The following is a 19,751-nucleotide window of genomic DNA, read 5'->3' on the forward strand; positions in this document are numbered from 1 at the left end:
TTTATTATATCTTTCTATAATTATTTTATCAACTTTTTTATTTTCACTAAAATTATCTCTTTCTTTGTCCTTACCTCTTAGACAATGCTTCCTTTAAAAAAATATATATATATATATATTTATATAACTATTTTGGAATTATTTATAAGACAATTTTCTTTCATAGTCACATTATGTTTTAAGGGTACATTTGATTTGCTAAGCTAAACTGAATATAACAAGATAAAACAGAATAAAACAAGACATAATAATATATGACTCAAACTTTTTATGATATTGAATAATATATGATTTTATACGATTTTTTTATAGACAAAGGATTATTTTAATATTTTATACAACTTGTACGTGGGATAAAATGTTCTGTCTTTTGCCTCTAATTTATCTTGTCATTGAAACAGTTTTACAAATCAAACATTGCACAATAGAGTTGTCTTATCTTATCATTTATCTTCTAGTAGATCAAACATACCATATATCTAGAAAAGAAAACAAAAATAACAATTGTTCTAATTTTTTTAAGAAAAAACTATTGTTCCAAAAATGGTTATACAAAAATTATTAAAAAAAACCTCTTAAACAATATTTTTCTCTCATCACTCATGTGTGTTTGTGCTTGTGTTTTATCAAACGATATGATCAAATAAAGTGATCCTTATCATGGAAAGCTTATTATTTTTTCAAACAATACGATCAACTAAATTGATCTTTATAAAAAAAAAAAAAAAAAAAAAGGGAAAGGCTAAGAAAATTAATTCATTGATAAATACAGTATAATGATATTTAACGTAAGCTTTTACTGTGTGATTAAATTAAATGGTATAAACATAAAAAAAATAAAAATGCATATTCTAAAACAATTATCTCTTCAATTTTCGGATGGAATCATTATTGATCATATTTTATTTATCTTTTGATCAAATTATAAATTATCGTGACCTATTTTTCCTAAGAACCCGAAGGTTGACACAAAAAAAAAAATACCATTTTCTTAAAACAAAAGTTATTGCTATTTAATTCAAAAAGAGCATGAATATATTAAAAGTTTAAATAGAAAAACGATTAAGTTAGTATACGTTGCCAATTAAAATAAAAACATATGAATTGTTATATTTAATTGACATGACAACACATATTTACATATATGTATAAAATAAGGGAACTTCTACGGTAAATCCGTAAATTAAGGTGTGCCGGTACTCTTAATTCAAAAATTTATAAATTAACTATAATTTTTATGAAATAAAAAGCTATTTGTTGATATTTATATTTTAGAAAATATCATTTCATAAGAAAAAAACATCATTTCATTGTTTATAAAAATCATACTAATTTTCTTTTTTACATATTATTGTAAAAAATAATCAAAATTCTCTATTACGAGTACTAAAAATTCAGAAAAATAAAATTTTATTTCGTCGATGTTTTTGATAAATAAGATTTAATTATTATAATTATAGGTGATATAAAACAATTTTTCTCTTCAAAAAATAACACATTTAACTATTAATTTAATGATTTGGTGTACCAATACACTATATCTTTGAGTGTACCATAGAATTTGCCATAAAATAATATCATAATGACGTAACATTCTAATTAAACTCTAGAACAATCAAATATTTAAATTTAGGATTTAATAATTAATTATCCTGAAGCAGTTATATTTGAACGGTTTGAACAAAATTCCAAAAAAATAAAATATGTGCAGTAGAATATTCAAATCCAGTTTCTCTCTCAAAAAAATAAATTCAAATCCAGTTTCAACAATTCTTCAAACTTGATTAAATTGTCTTTATGCAAAATAGTAAAAAAGTAAAGAAAATTAAAAGAATTTAATTTGGAAAAAAATAAACGAGGTAAAAAATATTCCAAAAGAAGGAAAAATCCGTTGATTATTTTCGGAAGCGTGTACGCGACCGAAGCGAAACATAGACAAGTTTCACTATAAAATGACGCGATCTGAGAAACCGAAAGACTGCGGAGAGAGAAAGAACAGAAAAGAAAGAGCGTGGTGAAATTTCTAGAGAGAGAGAGAGAGACACAATTGACCATTCTCTCTCCTCAATGGAAACCGGCGAACATGTTCTCCTTCCAGCCACCGCCACCGCTCCAACCGCCGGCGGCGATTCCACCGCCTCGTCTCCTCCGCTCGGTGATTCTGTTATCATCATGACTCCCGATCCAGCTATTGACGTTGATGATGTTGCTGAGCCTGAAATTCATGCTCTGATTTCTGATGAAGAGCATGATCATGAACGTGAAATTGAAATTGATCATGATTTCGATCATGAGAACGAGCACGAGCTTGATCAGCGTGATGATGGTCAGGAACCCGATCATGTGGCTGAAACCGTTGTTTCATTGGATGATCTCAAGCTAAAGATAATTAAGCAGGTAAACCCTAGTAACTGTAATTGGCTTTTGTTGATACTGTCTTGTGAAATTGAATTGATCGAATGAGTTGAAAAAATTGAGAGAAAATGATTGTTGAATTAAATTAAGCTTTTTGAAATTGAAACCGTATTTTGATAGGTTTGCTTAAAAACCTAATAATTTTGTGTTTTTCACATTTCTAGGGTTTATGTTTGGTTATTTTCGATGCTTGTAATTTTGTCCTAAGTTATTACTGTTGAGATAAGTTAGTAAACTGTTTGTGTTGAATTTTGAAGGTGGAGTATTATTTCAGTGATGAAAATCTGCCCACTGATAAGTATATGCTGAGTCTGGTCAAACGGAACAAGGAAGGGTTTGGTAAGTGATAAGTTTTTTTGGTGTATTCCTATACTTTGATATGAAAGTGTATTGCCTGAATTTATTGTGCATTGTGCTGTTATTGGGTTACTGTTGTAGAAATGTTCATTTCGGAGTTTTTATCAAAGTATAACATAAATTTTTTAATTGCTGAGTAGAATTTGCTGGGTATGAAATGGGGAATAATTTGGGTCATGTTGTATTTTTTAGTAGATCTTAATTGAAGGTAAATGTTGGATTAGATATTCCTCTTTCTAGGTTCCTGGACTTTTAAGTTTTGCTTATATGAATGTAGTTGTGAAGTACTGATAACAAAGTTGCATTGTCAGCATGGTTATTGTGTATATTCATTTCTAGTGACAAATTACATGTGTGCAATTATTATTATCTGATGTATGAGTTACTCAGTTACACTTATGGGGGGGATAATGGATGTTCATTCGTCTGCTTTTTGAAAGATGATAGAGAAAGAGAGCATATTTATCAATGCTATTGGGCTTAGTTCCATTTGCAATTTGCAATTTTTTTCACAAATTCTGTTAAAGTTCATGATAGGAAAGCTGATTAGTGATTTTAAATGAACGGGTGCTTCGATGGTGTAGCATGCTTTCGTGATATAGACTAAACCATTTATAATATAAGCAATGATAGTATCATTACAATAAAGTTATAATAACTATGTAGTTCTTTTTCTAGAATAATATTCAACAGTTACTTAATTATATGAAAACCTAGATGAAATTTTGGCAGAATGATAATTGTTATTTAATCAATTTTAAAGCATTGAAAGCAATATCTAAGTAATGCACAAATACATATTTCTGCATGCATCATATGGACAAGTTGTTTCTTGTTTGCTTTTTGACTAGAATGAAGCATCTATGCTGTCATTCCTATTTTTTATTTTTATAGTTATTGTTGTCTTTTCTCCATAGCTTTGTTTATGTATTGTTATTTTATTTATCCTATCATGTAATTCATAGTAATTCTGTTCATGCAGTTCCTATACCAGCGATTGCTTCTTTTAGGAAAATGAAGAGGCTCACTAGAGACCATTTATTTATTGCTGCTGCACTGAAGGAATCTTCACTGCTTGTATGATTCTTACTTCCTTGTTCTGTTAACATGTAATGCATTGCAACCCTCTACTTCTAGTCCTAAAGAAAAATTCCTCTCTTGGGAACTGTAGGTTGTTAGTGGTGATGGGAAAAGGGTTAAGCGGCTCAATCCACTTCGTTTCAATGAAGTTAAAGATCATAAGGTATTTTCTTAAAGGAACATGGTACTTATTTTAATCTCTTATGTGTTATACCGAGTCTTATTCTTGGTCTCTAGTTATATACTGTTTTGGCAGAGAATTTGCCGGAGGACCATTCAAGGGAGAACATTCGGCAAATATTCCAAATAGCTGGAAAGTAAGATGTCTTCCTTAACTCATCAATTTTTCCCTGTCTCGTGTAACTAAGATGTTATAGTTGTTTTCTCTAAATTTCTAATCATGTGACATTATCTTCTAATATGCAGTATAAAAAAGTTAACCATAAATGACCCGCGTTCTACTGCAGCCTCTGCTAAACATATCAAGCAAGACAAGTTTATTGGTAGCAAGGTATAGAACTAACTTTTGTTAATAACTAACCATAATAGGTAGCGCTCTTAATTTTTCATTGTATTGCTGCTTCTACTAGAAATTCCATTTTGAGGATTTGAATCCACATCAATGAATCTACAGTTAGGGTGCCAAGTCAAAAGTTGCTTTCTCAGATGATGTTCATTAACTATTTAATGGATCTCTAAAGTCTACTCTTCTTTAAAAGATTGTCTACCCCTCGTTTACCCATGGACAAGGGGTGAATGAAACTTCTTGTTGCATTGACTCAATTTTATAGGGCGAATGAAACAAAGTTAATCAATTTCTAGTTCCAGCCCTAAACTAAGTAAATGGCCACTTTGTAAATAATTATGTTCTAAAGTAACTAGTTTTTACTTCACATTTATGTACTCTTTTTTCTGTTTCAGTTCGATAACCATTTGTGTGTTTGATTGGGTGTGAAATAAAAATTATGCTGCATATAGGTCTCAATCGTCTCATCACCTTCCACCTCAATTTTGTTATACAATAATTTTATATATTACTTTTTGTTGGTGATGTCATCTGCGGGAACATTAGTAGTACTGTGGAATGTTTAAATTTGCCATGAGATGACTCACGTTAAAGAGATACTATCCTTGGGTTAACTTGTTAGCTTTTCTGGTCTACGTTTAAAATGCTCGTCTATAGATATACGATATCTATCTTGTTTTGGATCCTACATGTTATATTCTTCTTTGCCGTTGATGCCTTTATCTCCATATCAAATGTTGTTTTCACACCATTATGTTTTACCTCTCTGTAGTTGCATGCTCTTGTGGAATATGAGACTATTGAGGGTGCTGAGAAAGCTGTGAGTATCAGTTTATATGTTTTCATATTATCATTAGGCCTTTATATCTGGATTGTTTGCTTAGTCTGTGGTGACAATGCTGATTTAGGTGGCAATGTTAAATAATGAAGAAGACTGGAGAAATGGCATGCGAGTTAAATTCCTCAGTCGGATGGCGGTTAGTTGCCGTTATCTTTTCTCTTTTCTCGTTTGATAGATTGATAGTAGTTGGATGTTGATGGTCATTTTATGCTTCAGGTGAAGTATGTACAAAAAAAACAACCTTTGAAGGGATCTAATTCTGAGAAGAATGGCTCTAGCCATGTATCTGAGAAAACTGGAGACGAGGAGAATCATGGCTCACATGAGCATCGTGAAGATATGCCTGTGGTAGAGGTGTGTATTTCATTTGTTTTTCATGCGACAGTTTGGATTTATGGAGCATTAGAGCAAATTAGTTGTGTTTTGTAGAATATCAATAATTACTGCTCGCCTTGTTATGAAAAGCAAAAATTCCAAGTTTGGATATGTATTGTGACATATATCATGATTCCTTGTCTGTCGTAGCTTCAGAATCATGTCTTTTGTGCAACTTTTTGTTATCCGATCTAGATCTTGAAGTCCGGTCTATGAGTTTTTGCTCATGATTTTAGGCAAAACCAGTATTCACCTGTTTATTTGTGATTCTAAAGCCTGCATAATCAATATATGGTGGAAGCAACACATGTGTTACTTTGGGAATAAGTGCATTGAAATCCATTATTTTCAATTATGCGTTGGAAAAAATCTCTCACAAACAGGTGCTAAAACAGGTTCAGATTATTCAGCCAGCTTACATTTGTCTTTGTTGCTTACCTGTCATTACAGGATGGGGAGCATGTGTCAAAGGATAAAGGTGGGCAGAGGAACTCTAAACAAGGAAGATCAAGAAAGCAAAAATACCGTGCTACAAATGGAATGGGTATCTTCTTATCCATATATATTCGGGGTGTCATTTGATAATGCTATTATTATTTGAATCCCTTTTCATTCTAATAACTTGCTGCATTGTTCCAGGCCATGGAGGTACATCATCTATTCGAACTACCGAGCCATCAAAACCACCTCCTGGACCAAAAATGCCTGATGGAACACGGGGTTTTGCTATCGGAAGAGGTCGCCCTCCTGTTCCTGCATCGAATTAGCAAGATTGATGCCAGATAATGGACTGTATTTGACTGTATTTTTAGTATAAGTGATGGACAATTTTAAATTGGGGGTCCTTATGTGTGTTTGCTTGAGTCAGGGTTTAAGGGTTTGTTGGACTGTTAAATTTTGTGGCTCATTCTGGTGAAAAGTAGTGTTGGTGGAGCTCAAAACATTTTAAGATTATTAGGCTGGGAAATATGAAACTTTTTTTTTTGGTAGTCCTCACCATACGATGAATCTATGTAGCAATATTTCTGTTGAAGTGGGTGAAATCCACTTGTTTGATATTGATTGAAATGATGGTTGGCATTATCATCGTCGTTGTTTAAACTGCAGGACCTTAACTCGTCTCCAAAGTAGAATTTTACTACACATAGCAATGAAATTAACAAGGCAATTTAGTTCTTCATTAAGTAAAACGTTTCTTGGTGATGAAGGGAAAGGAAGTTTACCAGTTTGTAGTTTTGTTAGACGGCCATAGTAGACAATGAAATCTCAAATCATTAGATTTTAATAGTGGTTTACATATTTTTTATTTGCCATATTTTGAGGATTTAAATATGAAGTAGTGAAGTTTGTTTTTTCTTTACGTGTTCCCTTTTTGTTGGAATTGGATCATCCCCTGCCTTCTTTGTGCAGCCTCCTCTCCATCCAATGGTTGATTGACATAAATGAGCAAAATAACAGAACCAGAGAAAAAAAAAATGAATAAATGACTTAGATTTTGGCAGAATAAACAGTATGAGAGAAATTGTTGTAGATGATCCAAATCCCTTTCTGTTCGGCTTCATTGAAAATATTGTTGTTGACTGCCGCCGTTCGAAAACCCGAACTAGGAAACAATGTTGAGTTGAAAATATTGTTGTTAAATGCATGCTCCGTAAGTTCAGTTTAATATATCAATCATACGGCTTTTTGTTCGGAGAAAGAAAAAAAAAATCACATGGCTTACATCTACTTTTGGATACATTTCCTGAGATCTACTTTCTTTTTGCATATTCGAGTATCTTAAATTATTTGTCACTTATTACTCCTTCCATCCCTATATGTAAACATTTATTGAAAAAAAATTATTTTTTAATATAACCTCTCTTTCAATTTTCTAGATGCATTTATTATTTTTTTTCAAACATAACCCTAATTAATACTACTAATTTACCTTAGAATATGAAAAAATCAAATTTGAAAACACTACAAGGATAATTTAGTAATATCTCCACACAAATGAACATATTATTTAATTACATTTTCTTAATCTTTGTGAAATTTGCAATGAGAGTTTCCATTAAGGGACAGAGGGAGTATTAGATTTAAATTAGTTCAATCTTTGCGGCTTGTGTTTTTTATGACAAAATTTCATGATTATAGATAATGTCAAATTTATTTAACTTAATCAATTATAAAAAGCTGAACGACAGAGAGAAGCAACAGCAACAGTTTATGTCATGCCAGATTCAACTAGCGAACTGTAGCACACAGTATTTGTAGCAAATGGGAACAAAACACAACTACGAGAAAGAAAAGAAAACACACAAGTACACAAGGTATTGTCCACGTGGAACGTGTGTATCACACATGTCCATTGATTTGGCAAGGTGTTCAAAAGAACAGAACATAGTGTAACCATAGAAGTTCTGCTAGTCATAGAAACAGCAATACTAGCTTGCATCGAAAGCACGTTTGGTGCCAAGAGTCCACGTCAGCAAAAACGGTTTCAGGTACGCGATGATATCAAAGTAGTAGCAAAAAATAAAGTCGCAATCAACTACCGTCTTTTGACACTTTCCCTCCATCCTATATATAAAAAAATGAAAAATTCCCTTTCTCCAGAATGGAATATACTCGCGCCCATTACATTCTATATTTCATTTCATAACCGTTTTCTTCATTCTCTCCTCAGATCTACTTTCTCTCTCTCTCTCTCCATGACTTCTCGTTCTTGTCTTCTCAACCACCGAAGTCTCTCTCTCCGTCTCTCTCGTATTCATCGCCTCTCTCTCCCTTCTTCTTCTTCTTCTTCCCTCGTTTATTCTTCCTCTTCTCGCTTGGATTGTACCATCGTTAAGGTACTCTTCTTACGATCTCAATGTTATTTTTCTTTATATAGATTTGTTATTATCTTGCGTGAACGTGAATTGTGTTTTATTATTCATTCATTGTTTAATTATTTTATTCTTCTATGTTTTGCAGTTACAATCATCCGTTATTCAACAATACAGCTCATGTGTTCGACGAAATGTTTCTACCGGTGCCTTCGATGATGTAAGGTTTATCAAATGAGTGATGCCTTAGGTTTCAACAAATATATCTATATATCTTCACCATTCACTTATAATTATACTATCAATATTAGCTACTCTAATCTCATAGATCATTAGGAGAAAACATTCATTGTTAGATCTCTCCATTAATGATCAAGTATTCACGATTAAGTAACATTATAAATTTGTTTATGAACATTAAATTACTTTTGATATTGATTGATCTATCTTAATAGTCAATCTATGTTAATTGGAATATAGGGCTTACTTCAACAATTTATGAATTAATAACTTGTTCGCAAATATTTAGTTTTGAGGGATATCAATTTTAAATTTAAATGCGTCAAATGAATTAATTGGATGATCAATGTTGACATTTTACTTTTTAACTGTATTGAGAATTTAGTTTAAAGGCATTTAGCAAACAAGTTCTTTGGATTATTTGACTTATTTTCAGGGTTTATATTTGCAATTTAACTTGACGAAACCTTGAAGGCTCTAGCGAGTCATTGCTTGTCATGAGCTTTGATTTATCTATACTATTGCTGATTGCTGATTCAGTGTTATGACATTTGTTATGTTTTACAGGATTCATTTCATTTTCCGATATTCGATGATTGGAGTCCTGAAGAGAGTACGTCATACGCCTCATCCAGTGACGGCGAAGACTTTGATGGTGACATCTTTCTTACCCCAGTGCATGATGTTGATTTGCCTTCTGCTTCTGCTTCTGCATCAAATAAGGACGCTTTAACGGTGGCTGCTCATCGGCTTGTAACCATTGGGAGGGGACACAAGAAACATAGGCAAGTATGTTAAAAAACTTGTGGAAATGGTTTTGTTTTTTATACCCTTTTCAAAGGAATATTTCATATATTGGAAAACTAAACTAATAGTATTTTATAGCATTAATATGGTTTATAGAAATTTGGTGTGATTTTACCATGCTTTGCCTCTAAGGAATTTATTTTAAAAATAATGGGAGTTCTGCCGCATGTATTACATTTATGTATAGTACTGCCACTGAAAATTTACAAAAAAGCACAACAAAGATGAAAATTTGGAGATTAATAGACATCAAAGTGTAAGTGACCTAAATGAATTGAGATTTCATTAATTTTATGTTGGATCTTGAAATGCATCTTAAGGGATGGTGCGTGATTTACTTTTATGTCAGCTATTACTTGAGTTGAGTTATTTTTAATATATCGATTGTATTTCTATTTCTGCGACGTCACGTTAACCCAATTCACGTTTTAATTATTTTCAGCATCAAACTTGGCATTTTCATCACTATGGGGCTTATAATCGGCATGACAGTGCTACTTTTATATGTAGATTGGTGTGTGTGGAAAATTGTTAGACTGCCGTTATCACCTTTTTACCTGACCCGTCCATTTCTCATATCAGCCATTTTGGTTTCTTTTGCTGGCTATGTTTTTGTCCCAATTTTTCGTCATTTTAAAGCTATCCATGTTATCAAGCAACAATGGCCTCTTAGACATCACTTGAAAAGGAGGACACCCACGTTGGGTGGTTTATTTTTTGTACCTATTGGTATAATTGTTGCTAATGTTATCGCCGATACCTCATCTATAGAAGTGTCTGGGGCATCTGGTGTAACAATTGCATTTGCAGCAGTCGGTTTACTTAGTGACATATTAAACCTCACCAAGAATCATTGGAGAGGTTTACCGGCATTGGTAGAAGTTTTCTCGGAGGTGATTATTCTATTTTATGTTACAATTTGAAGCATTATTTTTTGGAGCTTCAGTGTGCTAGCTAATTGAACCATTGTTCTTTTGACCCCTAAAAAAGTTCTATCTTGATCACTCGTACTCGTAGATAGTATTGCTCCACCCCCAGTATATCTTAGATTAAGATTGTTTACATCCATTTCTTTTTGATAAATCTGCATTTTGATACTACACAGGTAGCTGTTGGAGGGTGCTTTTCGTTTTGGTTGGACATCACCAGTATATCTTCACCTTATGGCATGTATACCTTCTTGTTACTAATCTGATCAACATTTTTCTGATGGTAACTAACATATCTGTTCTCATGAAAAACACTTTATTGGCAGTTGTAAATATGACATTTTGCCCCATTTGTGTTTGAGTCTTACAAATAATGAAAAATAAATTATATGAAGATTTTTTTCTGCTTTCAGTTAAACACACTAGACTAGTTTTAATCTTTCTTGTCGGCAACATTAAGTACTAACCTTACAGCAGCCATTGATCGTTCTGAAAATTCTACTTAATGTTAGGAATGTAATAGGAAAATTTTAAGTAGGGGTATTTTGCTTTGAAATTCTAGAAGAGGATAGAAAAATTATCTTTATGCAGTTTATAAGAATCTTTTTGGACTTTGGATGCACCCCAATCCCTTAACACATGCCCTACCCTGCTTGACATATGACTACTAGAAAAATGTCTTTATAAAATCACATGGAAAACTGAAACGTTGTAGTCTTGTTAGAACATTTTTAATGTACAATTCCTGTTAATTGTAAAATACAGATGACGATGCCCATAAATGAAACATATTGTCTATTTACTTTTATAGGCCCCTGGACCTTCTCTATTTCTCTTAACGTGCACTCTTGACTCTCCATATTATGGGTCTAGAGAACTTATGTGCTAACTGTGAGTTACCTTTCTCATCCCGGGTCCTATCAGTAACAAGTGGTGCCAGAAGAAGGGAAGGGAAACCTGGAAAGAAGTAGGGAAGGGGCTAACCCAATGGTGACGTGGAAAAGAGGGAATGAAGGAAAATGTTGCATGTGCATGCATTGAGAGGGAGGAGAATTTTGAAAAGGGGATTACCAGAATAGGGGATATTGTGGAATTAGGAGTCTTCCTCTCGGCCAGGGTTCCATTTTTACTTTTATCATTTGCATTTCCATCTTGTATTGAGCACTTATTCATCCTTACTATAGTCATTTCTATTAATTAGGCAACGAATAATTTATTCCTCTTACTTCCCCTCTCTTCTTTACTTACATGCAGGAAGACATTACTCCCACTACCACTAGGCCTTGTGTATTTGGGACGATATTACCAACTCTTGACCTCATGTTGTTTTGTTTCCATGGGACATGGTGTTAAATTAGCAGATTCTCTTGATGGACTCGCTGGAGGCACTGCTGCATTGGCTTTTATTGGAATGTCAATAGCTGTACTTCCAATATGTTCTGGTTAGTATCATTTTTTTAAGTCATCCATAGACTTGAAATATAGTATCTTCAGGGCAGATATTACTTTTTCAATTATTCCAGTTCCATGTTCAACCTAAAAATATAGTATCTTCAGGGCAGATATTACTTTTTCAATTATTCCAGTTCCATGTTCAACCTAAAAAAGAGAATATAGTATAAATAATGTAATTTTAGCTATCATGTTGTTGTCTTGAAGCCTTGCACTTGAACATGATAATGCAATAGGGATGAGAGTATATGAATTAATAAAATTGGTCCTCTTGAGACCTTAATTCATGAAAATGGTCAATTTTTAGTACTAGTAGAGTATAGATAATGAATTATTAATTATAGCATGAAGTTTGTTTTTGATACTTTTGTGATTGATTTGTAATTATTTCTAATCAGAGCTTGCTATATTTGGAGCTTCAATGGCGGGATCTTGTGTTGGATTTCTTCTACACAACAGATACAAAGCATCTGTTTTTATGGGTAAGACAGGATCTTTAGCCCTTGGTGGTGCATTAACTGCAATGGCTGCATGTACTGGAATGTTCTTCCCGCTACTAATTTCCTCTGGAATTTTCATAGTTGAGTCGTCATTAGTTATTCTTCAGGTTTGTTCCATGCTTGTAATACTTCCATATATTTATGTTATCTGATTTTTACTTTCCTTTTTATTTCACGAGATAAATGTTCTATAGTGTCCATTTGAGAAATGTACTCAATGGCATTCCTTTTTTTTTCTTTTCAAATCGGCTTTATTAACCACATTACGACGAATGCATGTGATATGATATGACTCTAGCTTGCTCCATGAGACTGCAAAATTATGAAGGAACGATGGGCATTTCAATATTGAAACACTACTTTGAGTCCAAATTTAATTGGTGTTCTCTAATTTACATAGGTTATTGGTAGTGTGAGAAGGAGCAGACAGTAATATTCATATACAATAGAGTGGTGGTTGGTGAGGGATTTTACTAGATGGACCTGTCAGTTTTAGAAGTTCAAATTTAATCTGTTTCTCCTTTTTTTCCGCAGTGCACATGGCCTAAGTATGATATCATTTCCAAAAACAATTATATGGAGTATGTTTTAATTTACCGGTCGCAGTTCAAATTAATTTGTACTATTTTTTTCCATATCAGATGGCATACTGGGGTAGTACCAAATAGGTACTGTAATTGGGTGATCAAATTATACGTGTGCTACCTGCCGGTACCTTGGTAAGGAGTAGGACCCTCTCTATTTTTCAAAAGAAATTAAGGGCTGAGTTACCCAAGGTTTGGTATATAAAACTAAGTTCTAGAAAAGGTGACATGCATTGTGTATTTATACACTCAAAACATTAGTAATTTACTCTCCATTTCTATTGAGAAATCGAGAGGATTCTTATCCATCGATAGGGATGTCAATTGGGACTTGTCAGTGTGGACTCCCCGGTTTTACCCCGTTTGGGGATCCAAAGTCGAGGAATTTTCCCCCACAGGGATGGGGTGGAATGCTCCCACGTGAGCACTTCAGGGACGGGGATCGGGGAAGTGCCCCCGACTCCGACCAAAATACTATAATACACTTTAAGCATAGTTTTAATTTTATATCTTGGTTTTTGGTATTTTCATATGATTTAAAATATATATATATATATATATATATATATATATATATATATATATATATATAAAGTTAGAAAGAGAGATCAGAATTGACAATCTTTGAACTCTTAACAGCTCTCAATGCTCTACCTCTCACATCATCTCCTTCACCGCTCTCAACGTCTCATCTATATTGTGTGGTGGAGGGATTTGATGGGATATGTGGGGACGGGGATGGGAAAAATAATCCCCCGTGGCAGGGAACAGATTGAGGCACGGGGGTGGGGAACGGAAAGTATCCCTGCCCTATTGACATCCCTATCCATTGCTAATGGATGGTTATTGGTTGGTGTTTGAACATTAGGTTCAAATCCATCTATTTTGTGTATAAAATGACCATGACCTGCCATTTTTTTTTTAGAAGTGACTTGCCATTTATTTAAACTTTAATGTCTGCTCTTTTTTTGCTCTAATCTATCCTTCGATACCTAATGGCTCTTAGCAAGTACACCTTTACCTTGTAGTAGTGTATGTGAGTATTACGAGTAACAGAGTGTACTTGTTCTGCGGCTAGAAACCAGAATTAAAAGATATTATCCGTTGTCATTTTCAGGAAGATAATTCCAAATTTTAATAGCTTGCTTTGTTTTCTGTTTCAGGTATTGTACTTGAAGATAACAAGGGGTTTTCTGGGAGGAAGTTGGCACTTTTTGAGAGTGCCACTTTTTTATCGCTGCCTCCATTTGAGCAGGTTCAGGGAACCAAATATTGTACTAGCTGCATATCTGATTTCATCTGTATTGGCTTTGCTTGGCGGATATGTTGGTCTTATTTCAGCATAATAACTTCCGAGTCACGTGAAACTTCTCATTCTTACCTGATTTAATAGCAGCATATATCCTCGTTATGTTGGTCTAGAACACCAACCAATACAAGAGGGTTTGTTTTACACACCCATTTTCACCTAGTGAACTTAAGAAGATTGGACCATCATGACAAAGTTAAAAAATAACCATTGAGAACCCAAGTACATTGACAAGAAACATATTAAATCTTGACCATTGAATTTATTTATTTTTTAACTTCACCATAATGGTTCAATAGTTTAAGTTCACCGTACTAAATGTCACCTTAATTAAAAGTACACTTTTGGACATTGGTGGGATAAAATTTTGACTTTAGCGTGGTCTTGGAGGAATGCTTTGTGTTTGTTTAGAAGTTACTTTAGGGCATTTGGCCCTCCTCTATAAAAAAAAAAAAAGAAGTATACCTTCTAAATGTTGAAAATATTATGTTTCTCATCACCGTTGCGGTATAATATTTGCAACACATAGGATGGCTCAAAAAAAATGTACTAGAGTTTTGTATTTCCGCATGATTTGTTGTAGACATGTTTAGAAACTAGCATGAAAAATTCAGGAAATCCAAATAACATAAATATGTACATGCTAAAAAAGTATGTTTAAGCTAATTTTTTTATATATAATATCATCATATATGGAATATATTTACAAAGTTTTATAGTATTCAAAATGCTTCATTTTATTTTCTTTTTTTTTTTAACGAAAATATTTAGTGTATGTTTGGTTTCACTTATGTAAGAGCCAAAATTGAGTCTAAATATTTAGTCATATATACCCCTTATTAATACTATACTTATTTTGATATCTTTATTACTTCAACAACTTTTCTTAATACCTGTGATTTTTGTAAACTACTCATGTAAAAAGAGACGGAGGGAGTATAAAAAAGAACCCAAAAAAATCACGAAAAAAGTTTTATATAAAAGGTGAAAGGTAGTAATTACGATTACTTTGGTGATGTCTTGCTTTTAACGTCACATACATGACAAGTGCGAAATTAATGAATGTCAGAATTATTTGTTGAACTTGGTTTATTTATTTTCAGGCCAAATGCATTATCAAGTTTTAAGTTTAACGTTTATATTAAATTAGTCCTTTTACGGTTTGTTTGGTGCGCATGATAGGAGACAGGATATGATAAAATTATCCTATCCAATTTAAATCCATGGTTTGATGCACCAATAAGATATGATAAATTAAACCTATTACTAATCTTATCCTATTCACGCTTTGTAATTCTAATCCTTAGTTTTTGTTGGGTTAGAAACCTTATAGCATATGCTTACCACCAGACGCGATTATTATTTTCTTTACCTCCTTCGATTCCCAATCCAGCCTCCTCATCTCTCGTGTACCTTCTTCTTCTATGTAGATATAAATTTTTTAGCTTTCCTTTCTCTTTTGCTTCTTCACTACCATTTTGATTGATATAATCATACAGTTTTTTTCAATCGCTCATCATCATGACCTTTTTTTTATCAACAAATTCAAATTTTTCAATCGATACAAATACTGTTTGTTCCTTTCAATCCATATTACGATTGAAAGGAAAAAAAATCACGTTAATTGAAATACCCACAAGATTTGTTCTATTCCTTTTAATTTAATTTTGGTAAAAATGTTAAATTATGATTCTGTATCTTTATCATCAATAACAAAACAAGTGTACACCAAACATATGATATGATAAAATCATGTCATCATCTTTTATATCATATGTGCACCAAACACATAATAAGTGTATATCTTGTCACTCTTATATCATATCTTTATCCCACTTCTTATCATATCATGCCACTATCACATCACGCGCATCAAACAGGCCCTTAGTATTTTTAGTTTTAAAATGGTCTTTTATGTAAGTAAGATTGAAAAACTAGTTCTTTGGGTGCGATTGATTTACTAAAAATTAAAGTGCATGATAGGATTGTACAACTCCAACTGTACAGTGTTTGATTTTTAAAATTGTTTCAGGGACAGGATAAACCGGAGGTAAGGGACAAGACAAAAACTAAAATAATATTGTGTCCATCAAAATCGTATAAGACCAAAAGTTATTCAATACCATGAAAAAACAAAAATAAATTCAAAATAATGCAAAGCACATGAACTACCGGCAATGACCTAAGGCAGGGTGTGTCCAAGAACTTCATGAAAAGGAGTGCTACCGGTCAGAGGATGTTCAGCAGGAAGTTGAACTATAATTTTGTTAAGAACCAATACAGCAGGAAAAAATGGTCCTCCAAACCCTTCATGAAATCCAACTGCCATAGCAAGAGCAGCTAGCTGAATGAGAAGATGGCATTCCACCTCATCCAACCATATAGATCCAAAAAAAAAATCCTTGTACAAGACGCTAAGACAGTGAATTAATTATTTGATCTAAAATTTGAAGATGATGGTGTCGTAGTTGCCACCCTTCTTCTCTCTTTGCACATGATAGAAATTTTGTATAGTTTAATGTAGTGTGAATGGAACACATGTTTACTACATACGCGGAACCTACGGCGCAATCTCGCATGGCACGAGTTTGAGTTTATTGCTAGTTTCACTTAATTTTCTGTGCAACATTTCATAATCGTTTTCTTTATGTATTACGCCACTAAGATTTAAATTTTGTTTTATCCTAATTTTTTTTATATTGAATTGAAAGCCCCTCGAGGTAGAATCCATTTCCCCCCAATACCATATCCGTCGTTTAGCTTTTGACATGTTAGCAGTTAGCTACTTTTACAAATTCTATTATTGATGATGCATATGTGGTAATCTATTTTAAAAGAGATATACTATAATTAACGTCTTAATCATATGTCCAAATACCATTTTCCTAATCTAATCGGTTTACCCACTAAGCCAATCACACATTTGTATCTAAATAAATTGTCCTTCTCATAAAGAAAAACACCTTTTAGAATGATATAAAAACATCCCAAAAGCTGAAAAGTGCCATCTAAATCAATTTGGAGTCTTTTTCATTTTATTTGAATGTCAATAAACACCAATATCCACCCACTGTCCAATTCAATGACCTCTCACATTCAAATCAAATACACAGAACTTTTACAAGACCGCCTACAACATTTCAAATTCAAACCCACCAAATAGTCGAAAATAATAATTTCAAAGTCAAGACATAAAAATTTAAAATACAAAATTAATCAATAAACATGGTGGTAACATGCAACAAACAAGGGCATTCTGGTCATTTCACAAGCTCCTCAACCCCAGGCAATGAAGGATACCTTGTGCAACGCTTAGACAGAAAAACCCTACAATCATCTTTAGGACAAATGGTAGGCACATACACGATCTCATCACAACCGTCCGTTCTATCTCTCTTGAAATCAATCAACGATGTGAACATAGCAATGAAAAGCACAAGATGATTCAAAGCGTACCTCTGGCCCACACATTGGTGGGGCCCAGCTCCAAATGCTAGAAAGTTTCTTTTAAATATTTGATCCTCTTGTCTTTCTTCTGAAAACCGGTCTGGGTCGAACCGGTCCGGTTCAGTAAAACCCTGAAAAGATGACTCGAATGCTGACGGAAAAACTATTGCACCTTTGGGAATCGTGTAAGATTCCGTCAACGGAAACGGCTCTGCCGCAACATGCGGCACCAAAGTCGCTGGTGGTCGGTAACGAATAACCTCACGCGCCACCGCTTGCGTGTACTTCATCTCCCTTAACTGCTCCGATGTTATCAGTGTATTCGACTCCGGCGACCAGATTCCGGCGACTTCTTCTCTCACTCTGGCGAGAACCTCTGGATGCGAATCCAGCAATGTCACCGCCCAAAGAAGCGACGAAGTCGACGCGTCTTGTGCTGCGAAGAGGAAATCGAAGAGATAACCACCGATTTCAGCGTTGGTGGAGAACGGTGGCACTGTTACTCCGTTCAGCTTCGATTCTTCAATCTCTCTTAAAGTATCCTGCATCCAGAAATCAATGAGACACGAAGGCTCTTCACCTTTCTCCATCTTCTCCTTACTTGCCGCCGTGCAACCCCCTAGGGTTCCGGCGAGTCGGTCAACGGCGAGTCTCGCGTTACGGAACGCAGTTCCCGGAAAGTCAAACGGAAGCTTCATGAGACCAACATTGAAGAGAAAGTAATCATGTTCAAATCTCTCTCGGGCTTTGAGGCCCAAATAAGGGCCCACAAAAACTGTCTGAGACGTTTCCAAATTCATATCACGAGTAAGTACACGGATTGGAAAAGACTCATGGGCTTGAGCATGGGATTTGTGAAGCCATGATTTAAGATGTTTGAGGATAATAATCTGCTGTAGCTCGGTGTATGTAGAAAGAGCCTTAGGAGTGAAATTGGGCGCGATTCGACGGCGGAGATTCTTGTGTTCTTGGCCCATCATGTAGATAAGATTGTGTTCACCAAAGAGTTTCTTACCAAAAGGATGGCCCACAAGATGGAAAGCGTTGGGCTTTACATTGGAGAAGACTTTATGAGAGAGTTCAGTGTCTCTAATGAAGACTATAAAGAGTCCAATGATGTAGTTAGCTGAAAAACCTGCTGATTTGGATAAGGTGGATTGAACTTCCCAAAATTTGGTTGGGTCACGAACTAATGAGATAGCGTTTCCTATGAAGGGGAGAACCAAAGATGGGCCTGGGATTGAACGTTTTTTGTTGAGGTATGAGATCTGTTCAATGAGGAGAAGGAAAAGGATGAAGCATATTAGGTATGGGATTAATTGGTTGAAAGAGAAAGAGGATAATAATAGAGGAGCATTCATGTTTGGTTTTTTGATAAGGAGAGTGAAGGGATTGTTGAACTTAAAAACTAAACAAAACAAGTGTTGTGTTGTTGTGATATGTAATGCGAGGATAGAATAAAATAGGTGGGAAAACTTTAAGGTCAAAATTGATGACTGTGTGTGGGTGTAGAACTTGAACTTGATTATTGACAAGTCAAATATGAGTTTTCAGAGGTGGTAGAGGCAGAACTTTAGATGTTGTAGTAGCCAAGCTAATCGAGAAGACGGTGAGGATTGGGGAGAAGAAGAGGTGGTGGTGGCCTGATGGGGTTAAAATCCAGCTAGGTCAAGGCAGGCCATTAAGTACAACACATCGTAACCGACAATAATATAGGACGTTTTCTTTTGGTAAATTTTTTAAGAGTTTTTTTTTTTTTTTTTAAGATATGCAAATTTGTATTTATGTAAAATTAAAAATAGTAAATTTATTGATAAATTTTTTGTATTTTATATTAATGGGAATGCTAACAAATATCTGCTAGATTTTCTTCTTAAAAAAAACATATATTTTCAAGATAATACATCCTCTAGTCATTATTATAAGCAAAATTTGATATTTTAGTTCATTCAGTAAATAATATATGTGGTTTATAATATAGAACACATGCTTCATTTATCGAATGAATCTACAAAATACATTTTTGCTTAGTAAAAAATTATAAAAGAAAATATTACTTTGGGAAATGGTATGTTT

General features: G+C 33.8%; 3 protein-coding genes across 4 annotated transcripts; 2 read left to right on the forward strand and 1 right to left on the reverse strand.

The window, feature by feature from the left end:
- The first annotated feature begins 1,964 nt into the window (after positions 1-1,964).
- On the forward strand, positions 1,965-6,695 carry LOC11441312 (la-related protein 6A). The gene is made up of 11 exons (XM_003593897.4): positions 1,965-2,397; positions 2,673-2,754; positions 3,755-3,849; positions 3,944-4,015; positions 4,090-4,169; positions 4,279-4,363; positions 5,151-5,198; positions 5,287-5,355; positions 5,436-5,573; positions 6,045-6,138; positions 6,234-6,695. Exons 1-11 carry the CDS (start codon positions 2,068-2,070, stop codon positions 6,359-6,361), a joined length of 1,221 nt encoding a protein of 406 aa, XP_003593945.1. The 5' UTR covers positions 1,965-2,067; the 3' UTR covers positions 6,362-6,695.
- A 1,175-nt stretch (positions 6,696-7,870) lies between these two features.
- On the forward strand, positions 7,871-14,715 carry LOC11441857 (phospho-N-acetylmuramoyl-pentapeptide-transferase homolog). Of its 2 annotated transcripts, XR_003009516.2 has the most exons (9): positions 7,871-8,431; positions 8,556-8,627; positions 9,215-9,432; positions 9,897-10,347; positions 10,560-10,624; positions 11,638-11,825; positions 12,234-12,442; positions 12,977-13,054; positions 14,083-14,200. XR_003009516.2 is itself a non-coding variant. In XM_003593898.4 (8 exons), the coding sequence occupies exons 1-8, from the start codon at positions 8,174-8,176 to the stop codon at positions 14,263-14,265; spliced, it is 1,644 nt and encodes a 547-aa protein (XP_003593946.2). In that variant the 5' UTR covers positions 7,877-8,173; the 3' UTR covers positions 14,266-14,715. The 2 variants fall into 2 exon arrangements, 1 of the variants encoding a protein (XP_003593946.2); XM_003593898.4 differs by lacking the exon at positions 12,977-13,054 and having other exon boundaries at positions 7,877-8,431; positions 14,083-14,715.
- Positions 14,716-17,237: 2,522 nt separating this feature from the next.
- Positions 17,238-19,355, reverse strand: LOC11437817 (cytochrome P450 710A1). The gene has a single exon (XM_003593900.4). It carries the CDS (start codon positions 19,034-19,036, stop codon positions 17,489-17,491), a length of 1,548 nt encoding a protein of 515 aa, XP_003593948.2. The 5' UTR covers positions 19,037-19,355; the 3' UTR covers positions 17,238-17,488.
- Between the last annotated feature and the right edge of the window lie 396 nt (positions 19,356-19,751).

Source organism: Medicago truncatula, chromosome 2 (assembly GCF_003473485.1).
Source record: "Medicago truncatula cultivar Jemalong A17 chromosome 2, MtrunA17r5.0-ANR, whole genome shotgun sequence".
In the NCBI taxonomy this organism is placed as follows: domain Eukaryota; kingdom Viridiplantae; phylum Streptophyta; class Magnoliopsida; order Fabales; family Fabaceae; genus Medicago; species Medicago truncatula.